Source organism: Oncorhynchus gorbuscha, linkage group LG01 (genome assembly GCF_021184085.1).
Source record: "Oncorhynchus gorbuscha isolate QuinsamMale2020 ecotype Even-year linkage group LG01, OgorEven_v1.0, whole genome shotgun sequence".
NCBI classification, from domain to species: domain Eukaryota; kingdom Metazoa; phylum Chordata; class Actinopteri; order Salmoniformes; family Salmonidae; genus Oncorhynchus; species Oncorhynchus gorbuscha.
The window spans coordinates 78,263,122-78,282,431 of NC_060173.1; the positions used below are offsets into that span (position 1 = coordinate 78,263,122).

The window sequence follows — 19,310 nt, forward strand, 5'->3', positions numbered from 1 at the left end:
ACCCTTTTGATCTAGGATCTTCTTTCCTAAAACGTGACGTGAATATGAAGATTTCATCACTACGTAAAACTACACCGGTCACTGTTACACTTGTTGTGTCTAGTCCTATGACATTACTAACAGCTAACTATCACAGTAACAAAAGTGCACAGTTGTTCCTTTCACTCTGTGACAGCTGTGTGAAACAGACTGCTTTCCGATTTGGCCAACATAAATGCTTCCTGAAAGGGGTGGTTGGCTATATTTAGAGGGCCAAAGTTATATTGAAGGGTCTTCCCATCTGGGGCTCAATACTGCTTAGTCCAGCTGGGACAGTGTTGAGTTGCATCCATATCCTTTGTCAAGTCACGTTTCTTACAGCATGGATCCGAAAGCCGTAAGGGAAGATCTGCGACTGTTTCAGAGCACCCTGCTCCAGGATGGCCTGAAAGAGCTTCTGAACGAGAACAAGCTTATTGACTGCATTCTGAAAGTGGGAGACAGAAGCTTGCCCTGTCATAGACTCATTTTGGCAGCCTGTAGTCCTTATTTCCGAGAGCTTTACTTCTCAGGCGACGCTAAGGAAATGGATAAGGAGGTCGTTCTGGAGAATTTGGATCCCACAATCATGGAGATGATTGTGAATTACATGTATTCAGCAGAGATCGACATCACAGACGACAATGTGCAGGATATCTTTGCTGTGGCAGACCGTTTCCAGATCCCCTCAGTGTTCACTGTGTGTGCAAATTTCCTACAGAAGAAGCTGTCCCCGGGTAACTGTATGGCCATATTCAGAATGGCACTGGTGCTCAACTGTCCTAGACTGGCATTGGCAAGTCGAGACTACATTGCAGATCGTTTTGAAACCCTGGCCAAGGAGGATGACTTCTTAGAGCTGGCCTCTCATGAACTCTTTGCTGTCATCGGAGCGGACTCTCTCAGTGTAGAAAAGGAGGAGGTGGTGTTTGAATCCCTGATGAAATGGATTCGAAAAGACAAGGAGAACCGTGTCAAGACTCTGGATGAGGCCTTTGGCTGCGTCCGTTTCCGTTTACTCCCAGAGAAGTACTTCAATGAGAAAGTGGAAAAGGATGACATCATCAAGTCTGACCCTGAGCTCCTCAAAAAAATCAAAGTAATCAAAGATTCCTTTTCCGGGAAACTCCCCGAAAAGAAGACAGGAGAGTCAGGGAAGGATGCATCTAATGGTGAAGTAGAAGAGGATAACAGGTTACCTGAATGATATCAAGAGAGTTGGTATGCATTCCAAGGATCTTGTGTTGATGATCAACGACACTGCTGCAGTGGCCTATGATGGCATTGAAAACGAATGCTTCCTTGCTGCATTGACTGAGCAGATACCACACAACCATGTCAGCCTGACGTCAGAGAAGAATGATCTCTTTATCCTGGGAGGATTGTTTGTCCATGAAGAGGATAAAGAAGCTCCATTACAGTGCTACTTTTATCAGGTAAGAAGCCATGTTTTTTCACTTCCTAAGGACATTCACTACCAAATGAATGAATTAATATGAATGACATTTTATTTTCGTGTCAAATCGTCAATTGGCAACTCATCCCTTATGGGGTTAATTGACACATAAACAAATATTACAATAATTCACTGTGATAATTCAGTGATATTTCTTCAGTTCTGTGCAGTACACACCACATAAGGAGTGAAAAATAAATCAATACATAATAGTAAATAAGGTTATCAAAGCAATAACTATAACCCTAGAGTAATAAAATAATAAAATATACAGATAAATACATACAGAAAAATTAAATGGAAGGCATTTGAACCCAGTCAAGCACAAAGAGAAGATTCAAGTGGGAGACAGGCCTACACACAATCTATAAACTGTACATACGTGCCATTTGCTATATAGAAGCGAAATATGTTTATACCAATGATACACGTTTAAACTAGCACGTTCTCTGACCATCAGAAAATGAAAATCATCCATAGATGGCTTCATGACTGGAATATTCTAATATCCAGGTTATTTTTTCAGCTGGATATCCTTGCTGCTGATTGGATAGCTCTGCCTCCTATGCCCTCTCCCAGATGTCTGTTCAGTATGGGAGAATTTGGCAATAAATTGTTTGCTGTAGCTGGTAAAGATCTACAGTCCAACGTGTCTCTTGACTCTGTAATGTGCTATGATGTTGAGTAAGTATTATCCACATGGCTGAGTTCATATATTCCCACACTTAATACCTGTCACTAAATGAGTAAGGAGCCTTAAACACATGTTTTGTCCTTACTATCTGCTGCCCAGGACAATGAAGTGGGCTGAGACCAAAAAGCTGCCTCTGAAAATCCATGGTCATAGTGTTGTCTCCCAGAATGGGTTGGTGTACTGTATCGGAGGGAAGACAGATGACAAGTAAGCTTGCAAAAAACACTTCTTAAATATTTGATACTTTTACTAATACAGTATGCTGGTATAGGTGTAGCAAGGGTCAGTGTGCTGCTAACAATTTAGCTTCCTCCCCTGTCCGACTGCCCCATACTGGGCTAGAACCAGTGATCCTATGCTTGGCAACACAAGTGACCGCACTCCTTAACAACGTTCCAACGGGTTGTGCCACCCAAAAATGACCAATTGTATAGCTCCATCCGTGACATTTCAAGCTTACTGGTGTATAGTGAGCTTATGGCACGTTCTTAACTTCGTTACAAAAGGTTTAAAATAGTAGATGCTTGATGTAAAACAAATGAGTTTTGTGTGTTCCTGTGTTCCTAAATGTGATTTCCCATCCTTTTTTCTATGATTGCAAAGCAACCAATAAGATGTTTGCGTACAACCACAAGAAGTGAGAATGGAAGGAGCTGTCTGTTATGAAAATGGCAAGATCCATGTTTGGGGCAGTCGTTCACAATGGGAAGATTGTGGTGACTGGAGGGGTCAATGAAGATGGTCTCACCGCAGCATCTGAAGCATATGACTTTGGAAACAACAAGTATGTGCCTTGACATTGTAGTCTGTAGGCTATGATTAGCAACTATCTAACAACAGAGCCATTCAGTTAACAATGATCCTCTTTCCAGGTGGGTGCCCTTCACAGATTTCCCCCAGGAGAGGAGCTCCGTGAACCTGGTCAGTAGTGGAGGATTGCTATATGCCATTGGAGGCTTTACCATTGTGGCGACGGAGGACGACAAAGTTGCCCCTACGGAAATCATTGACGTCTGGCAGTAAGTGATTAACTAGTACGCAAATTTCATCCAATCCCATATACAGTACATTCAGAAAGTAGTCAGACCCATTGAATGTTTCACAATTGTTAAGTTACAGCCTTATTCTAAAATAGATTCAAACAAAAACTCCCCTGATCAATCTACATGCAATACCCCATAATGACAAAGCAAAAACAGGTTTTTAGACATTTTTGCACATGTATTAAAAATAAAAAACGGAAATATTACATTTACATACTGTAAGTATTCAGACCCTTTACTCGGTACTTTGTTGAAACACCTTTGGCAGTGATTACAGCCTCAACTCATCTTGGGTATGACGCTACAAGCTTGCCACACCTGTATTTGGGATGTTTCTCCCATTCTCTGCAGATCCTCTCAGGCTCTGTCAGGTTGGATGGGGAGAGTCGCTGCACAGCTATTTTCAGGTCTCCAGAGATATAAGCTTGCAAAAAATGCTTCTTAAATATTTGATACTTTTTACTAATACAGTATGCCGGTATAGGAGGGGTCAGTGTGCTGCTAACAATTTAGCTTCCTCCACTGTCCCATATTGGGCTCGAACCTGTATTGGGTTATATCCAGGCTCTGGCTGGGCCACAAGCACATTGAGACTTGTCCAGAAGTCATTCCTGCGTTGTCTTGGCCGTGTACTTAGGGTCATTGTCCTGTTGGAAGGTAAACCTTCGACCCAGTCTGAGGTCCTGTGTGCTCTGGAGCAGGTTTTCATCAAGGATCTCTCTGTACTTTGCCCGTTCATCTTTCCCTCAATCCCCACTCGTCTCCCAGTTCCTGTTGCTGAAAAACATTGCCACAGCATGATGCTTCCACCACCATGATTCACCATAAGAATGGTGCCAGGTTTCCTCCAGACGGGATGGGCTGTCATATGCCTTTTACTGAGGAGTGGCTTCTGTCTGGCCACTCTACCATAAGGCCTGATTGGTGGAGTGCTGCAGAGATGGTTGTCCTTCTGGAATGTTCTCCCATCTCCACAGAGGAACTCTGGAGCTCTGTCAGAGTGATCATATGGTTCTTGGTCATCTCCCTGACTAAGGCCCTTCTCCCCTGACTGGATCAGTTTGGCCGAGCGGCCAGCTCTAAGAAGAGTCTTGGTGGTTCCAAACTTCTTCCATTTAAGAATGATGGAGGCCATTGTGTTCTTGGAGACCTTCAATGCTTCAAAAAAAGTTGGGAAACCTTCCCCAGATCTGTGCATCGACACAATCCTGTCTCAGAGCTCTCCGAACAACTTTTCCTCTGACATGCACTTTCAACTGTGTGTGCCTTTCCAAATGATGTCCAATCAATTGAATTTACCACAGGTGGACTCCAAGTTGTAGAAACATCTCAAGGATGATCAATGGAAACAGGATGCACCTGAGCTCAATTTCTAGTCTCATAGCAAAGGGTCTAAATACTTGTGTAAATAAGGTATTTGTTTTTTAATTGCAATACATTTGCCAAAAAAAACGTAAAACCTGTTTTCGCTTTGTCATTATGGGGTATTGTGTGTAGATTGAGAAAAAATATATATTTAATACATTTTAGAATAAGGCTTTAACGTAACAAAATGTAGAAAAGGAAAGGGGTCTGAATACTTTCAGAATGCACTGTACTCTGCTATCTTTAGAGATGCTCTATATTAAAATACCCTTGATAAGTTGATCATTTCTGATGTACAAATGGTTTCACTGCCACTTACTGTATGCTCAGTACCAAAGGTATAACCAGGGTTGACAGGTCTCCCTACAATTTCTAGACCAATGACCTCTGAAAACCCACTCCCCAAAACAAATTTGCAGCGAGAGGAGTTGCCACAAATAAACCTATTAAACCTTTCCCCATAATATTATTGAGCAAATTAAGAAGTAATATCGATGTCGTTAACATAGGCTAAGAAGCTGTTATTTTCATTGTGGACTTTTTCCCATAATCCAAGCACACAAGGGAGTTCTATAACCTCCATTTCAATTTTACACTCGTGCAGCTCTCCAGACCCTAGAACTGAGCATGATAAAACTAGCTTGATACGGTTATCCATAAGGAAAGTCGACATTAGTCTCTACTGCAGCACTCTCTCAACCAGTGCCCTCAACGCGCGCACCCATACATTTCCCCCCACGACCTCGTTTCCAAATTAGCCCAAAACCGATCACCCATACATTTTCACCCACGACATCGATTCCAAAGTAGCCCAGTTTAGCAGAAAAAAACACAAACATAGCAACACTGGGTATAACATCTAACTTATTTTCTCCCGTGGCAGGTACGAGGATAAAAGTAAATGGACCGGAATGCTCAGAGATGCGTTATGCCGCAGGGGCCTCCTGTGTGTCTATGCGCCTCAATGCCGCCAAAATGCCTAAATTATGAACAAGAACACAATATGTACTGTCTAGATGTAACATGGAGGACTGAGAAAAGTATTTATTTAAAAGTGACTTTCATCCAGATCCTTCAGGATTGTAACCCACCATAATATTGTATTTTGTTGCCAGTCTTTATAAAGTTTATTTTATTTAACCTTTATTTAACAAGGCAAGTCAGTTTAGAACAAATTATGATCTACAATGACCGGCTACCAAAAGGATAAAGACCTCCTGCAGGGACGGGGGCTGCAGCAAAAAACAAATAGGACAACACACACACACATCATGAGAGACAACAAGAGAGACAACACAACATAAAGAGAGATCTAAGACAACATAGCATGGCAGCAACACATGGCAACACAGCATGGTAGCAGAACAAAACAGGGTACAAACAAGGGCAAGAAAGTAAAGTTTGTACCTTAAAGGTTTGTCTACATACATGTCTTCCTGCTCAATGTATTATATTTATGTGTTACAGATTCATTGGCGGAATCAAAACAAAGCTTTTCTAAAATTTTTATTACAAACAATTATTATTATTTGACAAATGACACAGTTCATATAAAAAGCCTGATACATTTTTTTTCTTGGCAGGAGGTGAGGTAGCTCCATGTCCACTTTAGGATTTGGAGTCGGCAATAAGGAGCACTTGATAAACATCTGATGCTTAAAAATAATAGTCAATGACCTGCCTGCAAATATATATTTCTAAAAGGCAGACTTTTTCCTCTCACAGTTCAGTAGCAAAAGCAATATAACACGTGTCCTTCATTCAACATCTAGGTGCTTTAGGGAAGCCCAGTAAATATCTTCTTCCGAAGGTATTCCTTCCATGCATCCTGTGTGGAGAGCTCCATAGAGTTCCATTCAAAATGAGGGATCTGTTTAAATGGCATTACCATTAATCAGTGACATACAATTTTATATACACAGTAATACCACTGAAAAGGACAGACATGATATTTCACACACATACCTGGACAACATGATATCCCAGAATCTCCAGATGTCTCTTTCTCATCATGGCTTCCCCTTTCATGTGACGAGAGTTTTTGCAGAATGATTTGGAATCCAAGAAGTCCACAGCAACACTGATAAGGGGAAAAAGGAAAAAAAATCATATACAATGTGTTTACCCATGATAACAGTACATCAGCAAAACGTTTTCAACCAAAAGTTCAGAAATCTACCAATAAAGTTTTGTACCGTTGTGCCCCTGGAGGGACCTCACTCCGATCCTTCCCGACAGAGTCAGAACCCCAGCGGACTTTCCCATCTTCAGATATCTGCAGCTGGCTCTGCTCACTGTAGGCCACCGCATGGTGATGTCTGTCCAGAACACATTCAAAGTCTAGGGAGAGCAGATTAAATATAGATCACAATTAGAACAGGTGACAGACACATTTGATTAACTTTTCAGTGTAATACCAATCGACTAACATAACACACAGTCAGGACTCAGCCCTTACAAAAAAAAAAGATTGCCAGTTTGAAACTGCAGTAAAAGTGCAGAAACTGCAGTCGACTGTGGTATTTTGGACGCAATGACTGCAGAATAAATGCCGTGTAACTGTAGTTGAACTGCACTATAACTACAGTTACACTGCAAAATTACTGCAGCAAATTTGTATTTATTCTGGACGCAGTATTTGCAGCACACTGTAGTTATACTGCAAACTGGCTGCAATCTTTTTTTGTAAGGGGGAGCCAACTGCTGTCAAACATGCCGCAATCCAATCCTGTGTATTACCCACCTACTGTGTAGAAATAAGTAGTGAGCAATGCCACTCTGGCACAATTAATCCCTCCAAGAACTTCCCCAAGCATTTTGTGGATTTGTTGTTGGACAGGACTGATGGAACCATTCCCTGACAAAAGTAAGCGTGAAATTAGACCCCTCAACATTTGTGATGTAGGAACTGGGGCAAACCACAAATATAAATATATCAGTATTGGCTCACCTTTCTTCTGTAACTGGAGGCAGTAACGCTCGTGGAACCAGGGAACCTGGGACTCTGGACACTCCAGACACACAGCCCGATTTAGCTCCATGAGACGCAGGCGGATCCGCTTGTTGAGGGCGTCAGGCAGGGCTACCACAAAAGAGAGTTATGCTTATCCCACCAGCCTCATCTCATAATATTTAACCTTTTATACTACACACCAGTACACCACCCCGTTCACGAAAATGGTTCGCTCCTACAAACAGTGAGTCATGTGTCCATGGCTTGCTATATAAAGCAGGCAGACAGCAGGCAGACAGGCATCGAGGCATTGAATATTGGAATGGGCAAAACTGTGAGCGTGGTATGCTCACCAGAGTCAGGCGTGCAGGTTCCATTATCTCAGAAACAGCTGACCTCCTGGGCTTTTCACACATGACAGTGTTAAGTATCCCTATCACTCTGTAATTAGTGAGCCTGCGCAGGAGTCTCGTTGTTGATGAACCTGGCCTGAGTGCAATGGCAACCTTGTATTGTGCTAATACGGCTGAGTAAACGTTAAAACTGGAACCTTGTTGTGGTGTAACTTTGAGTTAACAGACAGTGTCTAGGGCAGTGGTTCTTAACCTGTGTTCGATCGAACCGCTACATCGCTTGGCCTATCTGTGCTGCAGGGAATTTGGTGCGCTCAGTAGTCGACTTGTGACTGTCGTGATGGTACGTCTTGTGATTTCTTTCTTAACATTTTAATCCCTTCAAATGAAATTGGTCGGACGAATATGTACAATATGGATTCACATGTATAACGGAACATGATGGGAGTCAGCGCCCTAACTGCATGATTTGCAATGCCAAGTTGGGCAATTCTGGTCTAGCACCGGCAAAACTAAGAGAACACTTCCTTAAGCTACATGGAGATGGAAAATACAAGAACACAACGCTCGCTGAATTCAAGGTGAAGAGGAACGCATCTCGGAACGCACAACTCGTCAGTCATTGTCATGAATGGGCTTTTGCAGCCACACTGGGTTCCTCCTATGAGATAAAAACAAGAATATGTGGCTCCAGTGAGCATGCGATCACCAACACTGGACAACTGAAGAGTGGAACAAAAAAACGTTGCCTGGTCCCTGTTGCGTCATACCGATGGCAGTGTCAGGATTTGGCGTAAGCGGCACGAGTCCATGGCTCCATCCTGCCTGGTGTCAACGATACAGGCTGGTGGCAGTGGTGTAATGGTAATGGCAAGGGGGGGGGGGGGTCCGACCCATGACTAGGTTGGTATACCTAGTAAACTGGCCACCGAATGTATATTGTTTTGCATTTGTATACAATTCAACCTTGATTAGCTTTTTTTTTGATAGTAAGGGAAACAGAAACAGGATACAAGTTTGCATTCATTCACACATTTCTAATATAATCCGATAACATACTTTCTAACTGGGAATCCAGCTTGGCAAGGAAATTCACATTGAAGATTTCTCGAACCAGGTCCTCCGGGAAGCAGTCAGCCACAGCCAGGGCATATGCGAGAAGTACAAGCAGATGGGGGTCAAAGGAACCTGGAGGAAGAAGAACAAAATATATTTGGCTGGTCCTATTGAGGAGTTCAAAACACAAAAGATGTAGCATAATCCACAATCACTTACTGATATGAGGTATGACGCGCTGAATGCAGATGTCAAACAGCTCGTCCACCCCTGGTGGATCATAATTCAGTATGGCAAAGGGCAGCAAGGTGGCATAAGTCGCTGAGTAGTGGATCTTCAGGACAGAGGGGGGAATAGTTATAGTACGGGACTTCCATTCGGTCTCTACATATATACAGGCAATACAACAGTATTCCCTAATGTAAAATAAAAGGTCATGTGTCATGTCTCAAAGTACCTTGTTGATATTCTCCATGGCCACGCTAGCGATGCGGTCCATTAATGGAGTACAGAGGTGATTAGTCCTGGTCAGGAAAAGGGCCATCTCAGGCACATTGGTCCAGGATATCTGGTCCTCCAACCTCTGGAGTGTAACCATGGTCTCCTCCAGCAGCATCTCCTCAAACCATTCCCCTGACATGTACTTGAGCTCCTCCAACACCAAGTCCAGGCGATCAGCCTTGCGCAGGCGCTCATGCCCGCAGCGGTTCAGGATCTGTAGCAGACGCACATACTTGCTGGGCGTGCTGTGTCGGTAGGACGGGTCATTTCGCAACCACTTAGCGACGGCCATTGCAAAGGTGTTCAGGTCATTCAGATTACACTGGGGCAGCACTGCCTCCACCCGTGAAACGACGCCTTCGTCGAGTCGAGGTGAAGGCAGCATGGAGAGAACACGAGTCAGCATGGTCACTTCATATGGGTAGACACTGTTCAGCAAGAACCTGTGAGAAGAAGTTGTATTAGCTTACTCATACTGTATAGTATGCAATAAGAGTGACCCGTCTACACACAAAGGAGCTTGGTGGGCAAAGAATTATTTCAAATAATTACTCACTGAACCAGAATGTTCCTTAATTTAGTGAAGAGCTCTGGACTCTGGTAATGCAGCAGGATCAGGGCTTGTGTGATCCTGGCTATCTCCATGGGCTTGTAGACATGCAGGTTCTTGTGGACTACTAATGCAATCCTGTAAAGAGACAATGTTACATTATGACTATAACTACTGTTCCCTGAAGGAGGGAAAACGAGGTACAACATACGATGGAGAGTCGCACTCTCGCAACTTCAGTTGAAGGATCTATAAATCACACTTGACAAGGCCAATGTAATCTGCACCTCGCTGGAAGCCCCGCCTTCCACAGGTGATAAGTGTGAGGCTCGGATTCATTCCTTCAATTTAATACCACTCGTCACCGAGCCCAGCAACGGGCGTTGCGGGAGCAAACAGGTTATGCACCACGTTTCCCTCCTTCAGGGAACAAACATTAAAGTTATATGTTCCCTTTCAGTCAGTCAACTTCAGTACAACATACTATACGGAAATACAGTCATAGTTGAAGTGTACCTATGATGAAAATTACAGGCCTCTCATCTTAAGTGGGAGAACTTGCACAATTGGTGGCTGACTAAATACTTTTTTGCCCCACTGTATATCATGCCACAAGCCGACCCCTACGGATACTACACTGAACAAAAATATATAACGCAACATGTAAAGTGTTGGTCCCATGTTTAATTAGCTGAAATAGAAGATCCCAGAAATGTCTCATTTTTGGCACAAATTTGTTTACAGCCCTGTAGGTGAGCATTTCTCCTTTGCATAGCAAGAGGCTGATTAAACAGCATGATCATTACACAGGTCCACTCAAGTTGAGTGTGCAATTGGCATGCTTACTGCAGGAATAACCACCAGAGCTGTCGCCAGAGGATTTCATGTTCATTTCTCTACCATAATTCGCCTCCAACATCGTTTTAGAGAATTTAGAATTTTAGTCCAACCGGCCTCACAACCGCAGACCAAGTGTATGGCATCGTGTGGGTGAGCGGTTTGCTGATGTCTTCGTTGTGAACCGAGTGCCCCATGGTGGCAGTGGGGTTATGGCATGGGCAGGCATAAGCTACAGGCGGCAATGAACACAATTGAATTTTATCGATGGCAATTTGAATGAACATAGATACCCGTGACGAGATCCTGTGGCCCATTTTCGTGCCATTCAACCACCTCTGCAGACTGAATGGTAGCAATAATTGTCCATCTTAGGGGCCAGGCTCATAGGAACCAAATCTCAGGCCTCGCTTGCCAAACCTGCCTGTGCATTTGGAACATCAAGTTCCCACGAGTCCTCGTCTAAAAAGGCAAATGATCGCCACGGCTGCCTGAGCAAACGGGGAGCCACAAGAATCAATGGTAAGCCCTCCCGATTCACCCACTCCAACGTGGGGTGAATCAGAACCAGTGGTGGAACTGAGTAAAGGAGGGTACGAGGCCACTAGTGTACCAGTTCCCAACGGGGCACCCGGGTCCCCTATCGAGAAAAATAGATGACAGTGCGTTTCCTCACGATGCATAAAAATACCTGGGAGAGCCTCCACTCCTGAGGGACAGGGCCCCATCTGGATAAAAGACCTGCACCTGAGTTGAAGCAACCGGGGACATGCGTTACCCAAAGCATGTGCGCCCTGCTCCCCAGCAATAGGGAGCAATCCAAGGTTAGGAGGGAGAGAGAGTCTCTCCATCTGTTTATGCACGCCACCACTGACATAGTCGGTTCTGACCAGCCAGATGAAAACAGGAAGATGTGCCAGTGCCCCAGATACTACGGGTAATTGACATGCAGTGTGTTCTGCACCAGTGTCCATACCCCCCGAATCGAGCTGCCTTCGTACAAAGCACCCCACCCTCAGAGGAATGCATCTGTCGTAATCACCTTGCAGGATATAACTCAGCCCATGGGAGCCCCCTGACAATAGCAGAGGGACCCACCACTTGGCCATGGCCTGGAGGCCTGACAGGGACAACCAAAGCGACTGGCTTAGGCTGCGAGACATGTCCAGGTGAGTGGCTAGCACTCAACGCTGGAAGGGCCTTATCAACAATAGCCCTACGGGAACGACTTCTATCACAGACGCCATTATCCCCTGTAGGCATAGGGACTGCCGAAAACGCACTGTGTGACCCAGACAAAATTTGTCTATGCAGAGCTCGAACTCAGACACCCTCTGTGGGGATAGAAAAGTGTGATACACACGTGAGTCTAGCTCGAGACCCAGAAACAGAATGCGCTGAGATGGAGTCAGACAGACTTTTTTCTGGTTTCTTATGAAGCCTAGAGACTGAATACGGGCCAGTAGCATGAATTTGTGTAACATTGCTTGCCCTTTAGACTCCGCCACCAGACAATCGCTGTAATAGCCGGCAGCTCATGAGCATTCAGAGTAGACTGAGGTGCTTGCTGAGGGCACGAAGGTCTAGAATGGAACGTAATGTCCATCCCTTTTCGTAACCAGGAATACCGGCTGTACCAGCAGTCCCGGATCTTCGACATAGGAACCACTCCGATTGCTTGCGTCTGGAAGGGGAGGATATGGAGGCCTCGGGAACAGTCGACGAGATGATGCTGCAGAAGCGTGGGGGAGACATACACACAGGTAGCCTTGTGGTTAGAGCGTTGGACTAGCAAGAACGAATCCCCGAGCTGTGAAGGTAAAAATCTGTTGTTCTGCCCCTGAACAAGGCAGTTAACCCACTGTTCCTAGGCAGTCATTGAAAATAAGAATTTGTTCTTAACTGACTTGCCTAGTTAAATAAAGGTAAAATAAAAAATATTGTAGCCTGACGTCACCATTTGCATGATCAAGGGCGACACTGCATATGCGCGCCATTGGTCGGAAAGACGAGACTACCGTGATATGCCATATGAAGGGGCGGGACACCACCTTGTGGACAGAGAGAGATTGGTTATTCCATTTCCACCACTCTTGATAACTGTGTCTCTGAACATGGAGAAGGAACACTTTTCATTGCATACAGAAGACAAGACTTAACACCTGTGAACTCCGGGAATTGAAAATAGCAATGGGGTTGCCATAATGCCGGGGGAAAGCTAATAACTTCCAGTCAAGGAAAGTTAAGCATGCAAGCCAACGTTAGCCAAGAGGTTTTTTAGCCTATGCTTGGCTAGCTAGAATCTTTGACCTCAACACGTTCCGTTTAGAATAACCAAGTGACATAACACTACGTATACCAAACAAGTGAGCTACCCCAGCAACTTCACCATTGGGACCGGACACTTCAACAAGTCTGGGAAGAGGGGCAACCACTGCATACCCCGCGCCCAGGCAGACATTTGTACCAACCATCCAACCCAGCTCCGCTTCCTGGCATCCGGGAAAGGAAAGTAGCCTTCTGTAATTCAAAGCTTCCTCAAGAAGAGAGCTTGTACACAGTACGTAAAAATGCGCACACGGACTGGTTCGAGTGAGGGCCGCCTGAGTGGGATCCAAGCCGAGACAAACTACACATGGATCATGAGTATCTTTCAGAGAAATGCTATAACCGCATGACTGGGGGCATGATCGACCTCAGCTTAGCCACTGTCGTCTCGGTCATTTTCTTAGCCATCTTACTCATTGCACTAGCAAATTGAAGAATAACAAATTTTCTGTGATCAGAAAACGTATGACAACATGTACAAGCTTCAGCACACAACATCCAGGGGGTGAGCACGTACGCTCTACCACTATGGAACAGTTAGTAGTATGTATATACAACATAGTAGGTTGTACTGAAGTTGACTGACAAAAGGAACTTGCCTTAGTTCTACTGTCTATATGCAACTTTCAAACATGGCTGCAACAGAGAATGAACTTACTTTTGGATCAGATTCAGGTTTCTACACTGAATCTCCTCTAGTGTCTCTGCCACAGCTAGGGCCTGATGGGCATTAAAATCTTCTGCCAGTAGCAGTGCTGTACTCTCCAACCTGAAAGATAAGTGGTTAGTGCTTTCAGAAAGTATTCACACCCCTCAACTTTTTTCCACATTTTGTTCTGTTTCAGCCTGCATTTTAAAATGGATAAAATGTAGATGTGTCTCTGATCTACGCACAATACCCCATAAACTCAAAGTGGAATTATGTTTTCAATTTAGATTGAACCCCTTTATTATTTCAAGACTAAATAACTTCAGGAATAAAAAAAAGAGCTTAACAAGTCAGATAATAAGTTGCATGGACTAACTGTGTCCCATACATGGTGTTTAACATGATTTTTGAATGACAACCCCACCTCTGTACCACACATTTACAATTATCGGTGTAATCCCTAAGTCGTGCAGTGAATTTCAATCACAGACACAACGTCAAAGACCCGGGAGGTTTTCCAATGTCATGCAAAGAAGGTAATTGACTATCCCTTTGAGCATGGTGAAGTTATTACACTTTGGATGGTGTAGCAATACACCCAGTCACTACAAAGATACAGGTGTCCTTTTCACTCAGTTGACGGAGAGGAAGGAAACCGCTCAGGAATTTCACCGTGAGGCCAATGGTGATTTTAAACTATTTAAGGCGTTAAATGGCTGTGATCGAAAACGGAGGAGAAAACAGAGGATGAATCAACAACATTGTAGTTACTCCACAATACTAACCTAAATGACAGCTAAAGCAATACTGCAAAACATGTGGCAAAAAAATGTTTTGTCCTGTATACAAAGCATTATATTTGGGGGAAATCTAACAACACTGAGTACCACTCTTCTTATTTTCAAACATGGTGGTGTCTGCATCATGTTATGTGTATGCTTGTCATCGACAAGGACTAGGGAGTTTTTTTTAGGATATAAAGAAAAGAAATAGAGCTAAGCAGAGGCAAATTCCTAGAGGAAAACCTGGTTCACTCTGCTTTCCAACAGACACTGGGAGACAAATCCACCTTTCAGCAGGACAATAAGGTTATTATTAAACGCAAAGCCAAATATACACTGGAGTGACTTACCAAGACGACATTGAATGTTCCTGAGTGGCCTAGTTAGTCTTGACTTTAATCGGCTTGGAAATCTATTATGATACTTAAATGGTTGTCTAGCAATGATCAACAACCAACTTGACAGAGCTTGAATCATTTTTTAAAGAAAAACAGGCAAATATTGTACAATCCAGGTTTGCAAAGCTTAGAGATTAACCCAGAAGGACTCACAGATGTAGTCGCTGTCAAAGGTGATTCTAACATGTATTGACTCAGAGGGTTGAATACATATCCTAATCAAAATTTGAGTGTTTTATTTGCCATTAATAAAAAATAAAAAAATTATTCCACTTTGACAGAGTATTCTGTGTAGATCGTTGACAAAAAGAACAACAATTAAATTCATTTCAATTCCACTTTGTAACAACAAATTGTGGAAAAAGTCAAGGGGTTTGAATACTTTCTGAAGGCAATGTAAAAGAGTTGGGGAAAAAAAAGTCTGTGAATTGAACTTGCGTCACAATTCAAAGTTGATTCATAGTTGTAAAACTATACAGGTTATTGAAACAGATTATGGCCGTGGCATACTAAAATGTTCAACCTACCTCTCTTTGGTGTCCTCCCCTGCCATAGGCCCAAGAGCAACAAACAGCTTGGTGAAGGAGAAAGGGTCTGCGCTCGAGTCCACGAGTTCCATCAGCCTTTGCTTTGCAGCCAGACGGAAGTCACAGTTGTTGAACTGTATTGACTGGTAGAGCCCCATGATGATGCTTATGTTCTCTGCATTTAGGTGGGGAACATTGCGCAAGAGAATATGGTTGCACTTCTCCAGCAGGGGACGGTAACTATACTTGATGTTGCGCAGGAACTGCACCATCCTCCTGGGGTTGTTGTAATGTGAGGGATCCATGGTGTCAAGGAGATGATCTGCTTTATTGATGAGTTTATCCCGCAGATGAGGGGACACCAAAGATGACACACTGACCATCAGGGTCGTCAGGATCCTGCAGAGACATGTCCAGAAATTTGAAAAATTAAGTAGTATCAAGGACTTACCAGTACTGATTATGTTATTGTTTCTTTGTACCTGGCATCATCAATTGAGGAGAGTTTCTGATTCAAAATGTCAGTGATTTGACCCATTGGAGGACTGTTCTGCAGATGTTGATCACTTAGACAGACAGCAAACTTGGACAGTGATGGCATTGGAAATCTGAAAAACAGTGAATCAACCCACATCTGTACACCAGCTCACATCACCATGTTAAAAGATGGTTCTGCTTTAGGTATGTAGTATTCAATAGCTAAATAACACGTTATTGATTTACCTGTATAATCTGAGCCAGGCCTCTGAGACCAATTGCTGAGCAAGAGAATCAGACGGTTCCACATTGAGCCTTCAAATGAGAAAATACAACATTGATGTGAAAATGTAAGCAAACATTTAAAGACTAAGTATGCATGCTTATCCACTACTTAGTCAACATCTGTACCTGAGAACATTGTAGAGCATGTCCACCAACATGACATCATCCATGAGCTCAATTTTGTTCTCAGCCAGCACCCGGAGAGTCAGGAACTCTGGGTGGCTTTTGATGAATTCAACCGTTCTCAGGATCTGTGGCTTCTCCTTCTGGAAATGCCAGAGCATGCCTATGGCACAGCCAACGTGGTTCACAGTCAGCTTGGCCTTGTTCTTGCCGACCACTTCCAGCACTTGGTCTTCACCAGAGCAGATGCCAAGCTGCTCCAGAACATGATCCCGGTTCGCTGCTCCCCCATGCAAAAACCTGCGCAGGTAGCGGCTCCCAGTCACAGCTCGGAGCCGAAACATGGACATGGAGAACCCGGCCTAGTTCAAGTGACAATGGAAGTCCACCTATTTAGAAGGTAAACTAACAAGGGCCAAGATCAGGTCCACAGAAAGCTGCCTGCATATTCCTCAAGTGAAACATCTGTAGAATATATGAATTTATAGCGAAGATAAATACGTATGTCCACAAAATGAATCATGTGAAATGAAGGTACACGCTGAAACAAATTCATTCATGCATCCAGTAACAACGTCGGCAACAACACAGCTGACTGACACAGATGGCGTCCTTTCATATTCCTAGTTATATCTGACAAGCATGCCTATACAGTATGATTATACTATTACGAAATAATATACTTGGCAAATTATTATCATAACGGGTAAAGTAGTAAGTTACTATACCTAATAATTGGAAAATCAGGGACTTGACTTTCAAGCCTTAGCAGTGACAATTACAATGATTATAAAAGCGTGTGCTACTCACGTGGGGACAGGACAGTGCCCAAGTCAATCCCGTTCCCAACACATCTTGCCGTTTACCGGTGTAAGTTTATTTTTGTTTGTTATATCAAATTATGAATTACAGTGAAATCTACCAAACAAACTAGTATAATTTATCTATTTTACTTCTCCAGCTAGCTAAATGGCTACATCAATTTTTGACTTGGGTCTGTTGGCTGTGTTAGGCTACCGTACTTTTTATTATTCTTCGATGATGTTTAAAGGCGGTTGGCATCCAATAAATGTTGCATTACCGCCACCTACTAGACGGGAGTATAACTCCCTTGTACTTTGATTTAAAAAAAAAAAAATCTTAATTTTTTTTTATCCAATAAAAAAACACAACAAATACCCTACCATCTAACACTAGACTCAAATAATAAATACCCTACTCCACTATTTAAATATATTTATTCCTACTTTAGGCAAACAGTCTGAAATGATGGGACACCACCACTTAACACACCCTGTAACTCTTCTGATGTCAAGTCTCACATACCAAGATACCTCTCTGCAGCTACCACAACAACTATTTTCTGTGACTTACGTTTCATCCCTGCAGTATAGTTGATAACCATTACTATAGATGCCAAAAATCCAATCTTACTGAAACATATCACTTGTTGGCCTATCCCTCTGTACTGGTACAGATCTGTTACTCCTCTCAGGATCCCCTTCCCCTTGACCCTTCTTCGCTGCCTCACCATATGACAACTTCTGCCCTACTCTAACCCTGGAAACCTCAACCTGCCTCTCTTGCATGGGACATTTCTGATCCCCAGCCACATGGATACCCCTACAATTAACACATACCACTACTTTCCCCAATGCTACTCACTTCTTCGTCTCATGCTCTTCTGCACACTTCTCACATCTAGGAACCTCACTCCTAAACACTGCTGCCACATGCCCATAAGCTTGACACCTGTAACAACGTAATGTAGTCGGCACAAAAGCTCATACAGGATAACTTTTATATATACTAACATCACTGTCCGGCAAAGACTCAACATAAAAACTCAAAAGAACAGACACTGAATCTTCTGTTTCTCCCCTCACGCCATGTCTGTCTGCTTTGCACCAAACAACCCCAGTAATAACTAATTTCAATGGCACCCTTTTCTTGAGAGCAAAACAATTCACATATCTTGCCCCCATTTTGTTTATTTATTTAACCTTTATTTAACTAGGCAAGTCAGTTAAGAACACATTCTTAAATACAATGACGGCCTACCAAAAGGTTTAACACCGCGCTCCCCCTGACCAGAAGAAACACATACAATTATCACAAGACCACTTCTGGTTACCCTCAGCGATTCCACAACATCCAACTCTGTTTTCACCCACCCTGAAACCTCAAATGGATCAAAGGGGTCCACTTTAAAAAAAAATCCCTCCTACTGTCACAGACTCATCTTTATCCTGACCTTCAGTGCAAGCCTCGGGCCCCGAGAACTTCACCTCACCTACCACCTCCCGATACTTCGCCCTCGATCACTTCCATTTCTCCTCCTGTCTTAAACTCACTCTGTTACACTTTCTACCATTCTTCTTTAACAATCTCAATTTCCCCGCCGTTTTAACCGACTCAAGTTCACCCTCTTCCTCTCTTAGACCTCCTCTGCCTCTTTTCCGCTCCATTCCTCCTCCGTATTCCAAGTATAACTCTCCTTATGATAATACTGCACTTCTTCTGACATACATCTTGTCAAGGGACGCCATTTAACCGGCTGTCACAAGCAGAACGAACCCCTCGGGACTTGATGTTCTTCTTTATCAATATAGTATCTACCACGGCGCTTTTCCATTTCAAACAAGTGCGCCCTCTTTCCCCCGGATTTCTCGATTTCTTGAAGCGTGACCACTACCGTACTTGTTTCAATATACTGTACCTTTTACCATAATCCATGAGCAAGTACCTAATGTAAATAACACGTAAACACCGGTGTCCCTTAGTTTATGTACTCTACATAAGCAGCAGGTAAACAATACCGGAAGACATTTAAAAATATATATTTGATCAAAAATGTTTGCGTTTGCATTATGAGCGATCATCATAATAACAGCCAAAACCAGCCAGCCAGATGT

The 19,310-nt window shown here is 43.3% G+C and overlaps 2 protein-coding genes across 6 annotated transcripts; one reads left to right on the forward strand and one right to left on the reverse strand.

The window, feature by feature from the left end:
* The first annotated feature begins 361 nt into the window (after positions 1–361).
* Positions 362–5,566, forward strand: klhl41a (kelch-like family member 41a). The gene is given in 8 exon segments (XM_046333255.1): positions 362–1,209; positions 1,211–1,454; positions 2,001–2,158; positions 2,268–2,376; positions 2,768–2,952; positions 3,041–3,187; positions 5,460–5,492; positions 5,494–5,566. Coding segments are annotated over 8 exon segments (1,797 nt in total).
* A 498-nt stretch (positions 5,567–6,064) lies between these two features.
* On the reverse strand, positions 6,065–19,303 carry fastkd1 (FAST kinase domains 1). 5 transcript variants are annotated; one of them, XM_046361102.1, is made up of 15 exons: positions 19,115–19,303; positions 16,399–16,860; positions 16,234–16,302; positions 15,993–16,118; positions 15,511–15,909; positions 13,813–13,923; positions 9,996–10,127; positions 9,396–9,882; positions 9,158–9,272; positions 8,942–9,070; positions 7,527–7,658; positions 7,320–7,433; positions 6,772–6,916; positions 6,542–6,656; positions 6,065–6,446 (listed from the first exon to the last, which is right to left on the reverse strand). In XM_046361102.1, the coding sequence occupies exons 2-15, from the start codon at positions 16,743–16,745 to the stop codon at positions 6,354–6,356; spliced, it is 2,514 nt and encodes an 837-aa protein (XP_046217058.1). In that variant the 5' UTR covers positions 16,746–16,860; positions 19,115–19,303; the 3' UTR covers positions 6,065–6,353. The 5 variants fall into 5 exon arrangements, with proteins under 5 accessions (XP_046217058.1, XP_046217026.1, XP_046217050.1 ...); XM_046361070.1 differs by lacking the exon at positions 19,115–19,303 and adding an exon at positions 18,750–19,096 and having other exon boundaries at positions 16,399–16,757; XM_046361094.1 differs by lacking the exon at positions 19,115–19,303 and adding an exon at positions 17,206–19,095 and having other exon boundaries at positions 16,399–16,757.
* Positions 19,304–19,310: the final 7 nt, after the last annotated feature.

What these genes read in the sequence shown, in the direction of transcription:
- fastkd1 (XM_046361070.1), bottom strand. Translation starts at nt 18,863, where the DNA reads ATGGAGCGGAAAAGAGGCAGAGGAGGTCTAAGAGAGGAAGAGGGTGAA. An exon ending in TTAAGGAACATTCTGGTTCA is followed by an intron (nt 9,883 to 9,995) that starts GTGAGTAATTAT and finishes TTCTTCTCACAG; the next exon opens with GTTCTTGCTGAACAGTGTCT. An exon ending in GCGCGTCATACCTCATATCA is followed by an intron (nt 9,071 to 9,157) that starts GTAAGTGATTGT and finishes TTCTTCCTCCAG; the next exon opens with GTTCCTTTGACCCCCATCTG.